Raw genomic sequence first — 8,281 nt, 5'->3', positions numbered from 1 at the left:
GTTTTGTGCATCACAGAAGGGCTGTCAAGATTTATAAATAGTACTGTAGCTTTATACCACTTCTCACAGCCCACAAAAGCTGCTATAGAGACTGATATATTTTCTAACTAATAATTAGGTTATGAGCTGTCATTAGTTATATGTAAGAATTACTTCTGCTGTGAACCATTCTGCTTGTATTTCTATATGAAAAAGACAAAGACCAGGGTACAACCTTCCAAAGCACATTGAAACAACTGATCAAATATAACAGTGTCTTTGAAGTGTTATTTAATACACTGAGAGTTTGAAAACAAAGAAAGAGGTAGGATTTTATCAGAAGCAAAAACTTATGTGTCACTGTAAGCAGAAGGGGAATTGGTGGGGAAACATCAGATTGGAAGTATATGTGTAAGCTTTGATGAAGATCTGGGATACAAGTAGCATAACATTTTCCTTTTTGCTTTTAAGGCATTTTGTAAAACTACTGCCTGTGGAATACACTACTGAAAGAAGCAGTAGAGCAGTCTGGCCTGTTACAGAAGGATGGTTCAACTAACACTGGACCTAGTTGCTAAAAGTGTTGCTCACAAGAACCGCAATGAAGGGGACTCGGGACAGCATCTGCGAAAAATAACTCATCTGAATTTAGCAGATAAAAACATAGATGCAATTGTAAGATTTATTTTTCTTTATCCCTTTTGACCTGGCTGCTCAAATCTTTTGAAGTGATGAGTTGTTTATAGCTGGGGACACCGAACAAGCAAAACCAATTTTCTATTTTGTAACAGCTATATTATGTTTTAATATTTTTATTGATTTGCAATTAAGTCTTAATAATACATATGTTTGGAAACATTACTGCTGTTATTTTGTGAAACACAGCCTGTGTGTAAAAGTGTTTAAATGGATTTGAAATGCATGGCATTGGAAAAGTGGAAAATAATATTTCAGCTGTAACTTTTCATATAAATCATCAGAACATGTGACTGTAACTCCAACAGTCTGCAGGGTTTCTTATTGTCAACAGCACACTTTTCTTCCTGTGGCGAAGATCTTGTTTTACTTGCCTGAAACCGTGGAAATACGTATCATCCGTGTAGCAGACGAAAAGGATAGTATCAGTACACTAACTGTTTTGAATTAATCAATTCAAATCCATGTAAGCAATTACACAAGAGAGATGAACTGAAGTGTTAAAGTGGTTTTTTTAGTATTTCACAGAACTATTACAGACATCAGCAGCACTAAAAGAACCAAACAACTCTACACTATTAGCTATTCTGATTACTTTGTACAGTTGCTACATTGTACAGGAGCTTTCAGGAAGTCACCAGAATGGAAATGATAACTCCCCTTGCTTATTCTTTAGCCACTTAAGAGAGTATTTCAAATTAATTATTTAGACCTGACACTTTTCCTATAGAGCATGGATAGCCAGGCTGTTGCCATTGAATCAGTAAGCGTAGGGCTGGGGCAGCTTGTGCTCTAGCTCCACTGAAATCTATCTGTAGTGTTCTTGGGAAACTTCAGGTCTGAGGTTAAACAACAAATTCCCCATTTTCAGCAACAGTTTGTTGTTTCTTATTTAAGGGCTTGTATTTACGTATGGTTCCCTTTATAATAATGCAAACTGTGGAATAGAAGAAGATATGAGGAACTGGTAATTTTGCAGATCAGATTCCATACTTTTTTTTTTACAGGCTGTAGTAATGCTATTACATACTGTTAAGTGCAGCACTTATTTTATTCTCGTTAATGCCGTATTTTTTCTAGTCTTGGGGATTTTACTTAAGAGCTGCTAACTCGCAGCACAATCTCTTCAATCTATCTGTGATTTATTCCTTAGATTTCCGAGGAGGTCTGAGAAAGGAAAGGGGAGTTAAGGAACAGGATATAAGCAAAGTGAGGTTAACGAATTTGGACTGGCTTTTTCAAATTAGTCAGTTTAAAACCTACATTTTAAAAAATTTGCTCCCTGAGGCTTATTCATTTAAAAAATAATCCATGGCCTTTTAATTTTCAAAGACTAAACCTGCAAACTTAACCCAGTCCTCCTTCCTTTGAGTGTAGCAATAGGAAATTATACAGGCTTCACTAAGTCCAGAGTTAATTCAGATCCCCTCAAGATACTGGGGACATTTTGAAACCGCTGAAAGCTGAACAACTGAATTGTTGTGTATGGTGGATTTCTGTTGTAGAAGTGTGATTTCAGTCAAGAAGATTAAATAGCTTCTTCTATGTGAACAGATCCATGCATGTGCACAACCACAGCGAGTTACTAACTTGATCAGTTTTATTTGACTAGGACTGGTTCATCAGATGCTATAGGGAAGTTTTACAGAAACTGTGAGAAGAACATGTGACCTTTTAGTTATTTAAGAGGAATACATTCAAAGAAACTTGGCATTTGAGTGGAATCTTAGACTCGGAAGTGTATTAGAATACATTGATATGCAAGTTTTTGTGTAAATAGTATTCCTTTGCCAAGAACTGGTTTCTGTTCCATCACTGAGGTTTGATGGAGATGGGTACATTAACAATGGGGCTTTTCTGAAAGCCACCTGATGAAGGCAGGGAAGGGAATGAAGTCACAGTGGATGTGATGGACCCGCCGGTGATGGCTGTAGTTCTCAGCTTCTGTACAGCAGAACAGCAGTGAGAGATTCCAGTCTTAAATCTGACGATTACTGACGTTCAGGTTTTTTTGTAGGAGAAACAGTTTTTAAAAGTGTTTGCTGAACATGTATAAATCATACAGCAAAACTTTAATATTAAGAACAATCAGTGGCTTCTGGGAGGCAGTGAGTGAACTCTACATAGAATTAATTTGTTATTGTTTATTTCAGGGTGACTTCTCTTTGTGCAAAAATCTTAGAGTTCTATATTTATATGATAACCAAATCAGTCAAATCCAGAACTTGGACTTTGCTTCAAATATAACGCACCTTTACTTTCAGAACAACTGTATTTCATGTATAGAAAATCTCTCATCGCTGAAAAACCTTGAAAAACTGTAAGTTGAAAATTATGTATTTATTTTACTATTAAAAAAAAATACTAAGAAATTATAAAATATGTAGGCATTCAGGTTATTTTATATCTTAATTTTTTATTTTCTAATAAAATTAATTACTTTTTTTTTTGATGAAGCATTCTATGATACAAGTAATGACATATCTTAACATTTATTTGCATCTAGGTTACTTTATTTTTTCTGTAATTTAATAATTATTATGAATAATAATAGCAATATATAAAAACACTAAAAAAACTTGGATCTGTTAGCAGTATGCTCTATTTGCATATTAGGTTGTTTACTTTTTCTCTTATAATTTCCATATTTTATTCAATAATACTTAAAAAACTATTTGGTTTAATATATTAAGGCCATGTGTTTGCTTTTTTTTGTGTGTGTTCTATTCTGCAGCTATCTGGGGGGCAACTACATCACTGTAGTAGAGGGCTTGGATAAAATAGAAAAATTAAGGGAGCTACATCTTGAGAGTCAAAATCTCCCTCCTGGTGAAAAGCTTCTGTTTGATCCAAGGACTCTTAGCTCCCTGGCAGTAAGTACATTTTGAGAATCCCAATGAGACATTATCAGCAGATTGGTATTTTTAAGATAAATTATTAGCCCCTGATTACTGGTTTTCCTTTTCTGCCAATTAGTGGCATTCTTTCAAATTCTCCTAAGGGATTCCCATCCCAATTCTCCTATAAGGACTCCTGCAGATTCTACATCTTCATTTATTTTTCTATGAAGGATACAAATGAGAAAAAAGAGAGAGAGAGCATGTAAGGAAATGTGTGGGTGCCCTATACTAATAGAATGTGAATAAACTGAAGAACGGGTAGGAATTTATTAGTTAGTTATCTGAGTCTACTTAGTTTGCAGTGAATTAGTTTATTGGTATTCTCCATTTTTATTGTTATATTAGTTTATTTGCTGTCATTTGTATTTCTCTAGAGAATGCAATGGCAAAAAGAAGATGCCAACAGATTTTTATTTTTTTTTCCCTGAGTATCAATAGCAACACAATCAAATAATTTAGTTACAGTTCTGCAATTTTTCTGTGTCATGTTAAGTCAAAATTTCATGACACTCAGCTTTTCAGGTTTTTTTTCAACATGTGAATTGCTCAGTAAATATCAAACATATTGTTGAAGTGGTAAAAAAGAACAGACTTTATTTACTAATAGATGCAGCTGTATAGTAAAAAAAAAAATCTTGCTGTATGTCCCAAAGTGTGTTCAGGGCTTGAAAAGCATCTTTTGTTCATGTGTATCTCATAAACATTTGATTTAGCTCTTATTCTTTCTGTTTTGAGATTAAATAATCCATGACATGTATTGCCATTTTCCTTTAATAGAAATGAGCCATTCCTGTGACAGCACTTTTACTTTGTTCCTTCTATATTGGAATAATGATGGAAGGAGAGGAAGGTTATATAGTTATGATCTTCCCAGGATGCAGCCTCATGCAGTTCAGCGTTTTTCAGCCTCCAGGCCTAGAGCCACAAGCATTTTGTTCTTCATGCCTTTTATTTAAGGTCTTTTTGTGGGGGTTTTCTGTTTTGTTTTTAAGAAACACTTCACGTTCTTGACCATGTAACATCTTTGTGGAAGCTACACATAAAAACATTCTACTTTTATCCCTTGAATTCTCTTACTTCTTCTTTTGTCTGTTTCTGGCTCTTAATGCTGTCTGTGTCGTTTTGATGATGACAACATAATAAATCCTTCGACCAAGGAGATTAAGTTTACACTGTGTGTATTAGAATGCTACTGTTAATTTCTGCCTGCAGTGTAGATCTTGGTCAGATGTGAGAAGGGGGTTACATTTCCTGTATCCACTGCTAGAACAGACATTTTCTAAGTAATGGTAAGTCCTGTATCTGGTATTACTGTAAATTCACTGGATTAGATGTCCTTTTTCATCTTCCAGAGCTGTAAGCTTCTTGTTACTTTTACATGAAACTACATTATTTCCTGAGATAAATGCCTGAAACACATTTACTTCTTCACTACAATATAAAGATCTCTCATAACTATTTATTGTCACAAAAGGCAAAGTGCCTTATGTAACTCATATGTTCCCAAAGAGACAAGGAACAGAAATACATACAGAGGCAGGTTTGTAGGATCAAGCCTGACAGAACAACGGTGTAGTCCAGCTGCTAAATGAGACTATGTGGGTATCAGACGTGGATTTTACCTCTATGCTGAAACATGTAACCTTGGAAAAGGCCATTAGTTTCAGTGTCTTGTTTCCTACATCAAAGGTAGAGTCAGTAGCACCTGCAGAACTTTGTAAAGCATTTGAATGTGTTTAGTTTATTGTGTTTACTAGGAAATTCTGAAATAATTGAGAAATAATCTTACTTTGGTTTGACTTCAAAACCTAAATAAACAGCATTTTAGGACAATATGGAAAGCTAGCATAAAACCATGTGTGCAGTATGTGGTAGATGCATTGGCATGTTTCTGCTTCATATACTAATTCTTAATTTAAGATAATTTTCTGTAAGAATTTACAACTTGACTCATGTATGGCATGAAAAATAATAAAAAAATTATTTTTCTCTTTTTTTCCTTCAGAAATCTTTGTCTGTGTTGAATATCAGCAATAACAATATTGATGAATTAGAAGAACTGGCAGTTTTGGAAAATCTTTCTTATCTTACAGCAGTTGACAATAAACTTCAGCATATGAAGGTATTAGTTATTTGTTCTATTTAGTATGGGTGATAAGAAGATAGTAAAATTAATCTTTATTCCTCAATTCATGCATAAAAATAAACTTCTACAGTTACTGAACCTCTAACTTTCCAAGCACCCTGTCTATTCTCAGCCAAAAATCTTGTTGAGATTAAAATTTGAGAACTGTTTATCTAGAATGGTCAAATGTCCTTTAATCTTATGTACAGCGGCAATTGTGCATGCATCTATCAACTGAGTAGTAAATGCACAGAAGCTGTAAGTATAATATAGTCTTTCCAAAATGTAGTCTTAGTGTATGTTTTGGCCATCTGAGTGATTATCAGTGGCCTAATTTGCAAAGATGATGTGATCATTGTTAATTAACTTGCAATATTTTACTTTACACTTTTAATTCTCTATTTTATCGTAAATAAAAGCCACTTCTTGGTTATCAGATCACCTAGCTGATTTTGCAACCGTTCTAATAGCAAAGTGACTTTTTGACTACTGTTACTGGAGTAGTACATAAGCACAAGTACATAAAAAGTACTTGTCATGACAGTATACATTGAATTTCTTTCATAAATTTCTCATAAGGAAAGACATGTCTTCATAAGTAAGAGCTCTAACTTCTACAGTAGCAGCTAAAACAAATGAAATTGAGTTATTTTTCTCATTCTTTTCCAGTAGTGAATGTGGTTTAAACAGAATGTTCTGCATTTTCACTTCTCATTATTTTTAGAAGTTATTATGACTTCTACTTCTTGATATAAGAGCAGTTAAAAAATAATTTTAGTGCCATGGTGCTATCTGAATATCAAATTCATCTTAAACAGTGTGCTGAGGCCACCACTGCACAATGAAGGCATGGAACAAATTATAAGTGACTTAAAAACCACTGTCTTCATTTAATATAAACCATAGGCATTAATATTATGCTTTTTTTGAAAGTTATTTTTTACAAATAAATACTAAACATTAATTGGCTTAAATTTTAGCCCAAATCACCAAGATGATGTCTTGATTAAAATAAACTCTTTGACGACTAGTTTACATACACATTCTGCTTTCTTAGGCAAGTTAACTTTTGTGGTTAGTAATTATATAACTATATAATTATTTGTGTTACTTCTTTGAACACTTTTTTTTTTTTTACATTAAATTTGGCAGTTCTGTTTACTAGTGAGGAGAATCCAGTATTTTGTGGGAAAAATCTATCAGTTATCTAGGTGAATAGACTTTATTTCACTCTTACTTGTTTACATTTTAATATTAAAAAAATGTTGGCTGATGTATTTCTTTTTCACTAGAGGATTATTGATATATTATATTTCAACCTGTGGCAGTTGTGATTGAATTAATCTCTAAATACAATTAGCATAGGCTTTTGTTGGATAATTAAAACCATATTGAATGTGTTGGTTACATCAAAATACTAAGTTTTTTTAAGTAGATAGTCTCTCCAGAGCTTCTCTTTTGAATTGGAATTGAAGGATTCCTTTTCTAAATAAAACATACTGCAGTGATTTTTTTAATTGTCTTTTTTCTTTCTTATAAATTCAAAATACTTCAGTTGTGATGATCATAAAATAAGGTCATCTTAGCCAATGAACCAATTATTTCTAAGAATGAGGATACCCATTCTGGGACAGTGTTTTCAGTGTTTACAGAGATAAAAGTCCACTATCTTCTGAAACAGAACAAGGAGCAGATGAAAAGCCTGCATTCTTCAGTAACTGTGTATATTGTATTGAATTGATTTTATATTTCATTATTTCACCATCAGGAAGACCAGAGTTAAAACTTACCCAAATCAAGTAGACATTTATATTTCCATGTTTCATGGTACAGCTTTTAAAAAATAATGTGGTTAGCATTTGAGTCAGTTGCTACTGCTGCTATTAGTTACAGTTGGTTCAAGCTCTGGTAAACTTTGTAAGCTACTGTCCTGTGTGTTTTGTAAACAATCTCCAGGTTTGTGAAATATGGAGCTGATAAGGTATTTCTATTCATATCTTTGCAGTGTCAAGTTAATGACCATAATGTGTTTAACACATGGTGTGATGGAGCTGGATATCCAGCTTTCCAGCTACAGTTACTGTGTTTTAGAGATTACATTTTAGTAGGCTCTACTTATCATTAATATAAATTCTTAGTTAAAAAAAACCCAACACAACAAACCTCTTGTAAAAGCAGTAAGCCATGCAATTGGAAAAGTCAGGTTTAGCTCTATTTAAGAGACTTTAACTTACAGCAACCATCTAGCAGAACAATCTTATACGTCCAATAACTTAAAAAAAAATAGCTGAGGAAAGTTTTGAGTGCATTTCAATTTTTTCGCAGTCCTGAATTTCACAATTCCAGGTCTCACCTTATTCTACAACTGTGATAGCTGGAAGGATATTAGGGGGTCTACAATTGTACTATACATACCTAATTGCTTCTGCTGGCTGAACTTGTTAATCACAGCACAGGCTCTTTCATTCCCATGCAAACTACCTCCCTTCTCCCCCCTCTTGCCCTTCTGTTTTTGAAACTCTGATGAATATACCTCTTTTTTGTGCCAAAAGCTCTATGTCCCCTCTTTTCCCATTCCTGC

At 33.7% G+C, this 8,281-nt stretch overlaps 1 protein-coding gene across 1 annotated transcript in view; it reads left to right on the top strand.

Moving 5' to 3' along the window:
- The first annotated feature begins 525 nt into the window (after window positions 1-525).
- Window positions 526-8,281, top strand: part of PPP1R42 (protein phosphatase 1, regulatory subunit 42) — a 14,683-nt gene continuing 6,927 nt past the window's right edge. Inside the window, exons 1-4 of the mRNA XM_009995594.1 lie at window positions 526-654; window positions 2,829-2,995; window positions 3,410-3,548; window positions 5,581-5,697. Of these exons, the coding sequence (XP_009993896.1) occupies window positions 526-654; window positions 2,829-2,995; window positions 3,410-3,548; window positions 5,581-5,697 (552 nt within the window). The remainder of the gene's footprint in view (window positions 655-2,828; window positions 2,996-3,409; window positions 3,549-5,580; window positions 5,698-8,281) is intronic.

The sequence above is a fragment of the Chaetura pelagica genome, unplaced genomic scaffold (assembly GCF_000747805.2).
Source record: "Chaetura pelagica isolate M959 unplaced genomic scaffold, ChaPel_1.0 scaffold83, whole genome shotgun sequence".
NCBI classification, from domain to species: domain Eukaryota; kingdom Metazoa; phylum Chordata; class Aves; order Apodiformes; family Apodidae; genus Chaetura; species Chaetura pelagica.
Note: the sequence above shows the minus strand (reverse complement) of the source record. Positions and strands in the feature narration are given on the sequence as shown.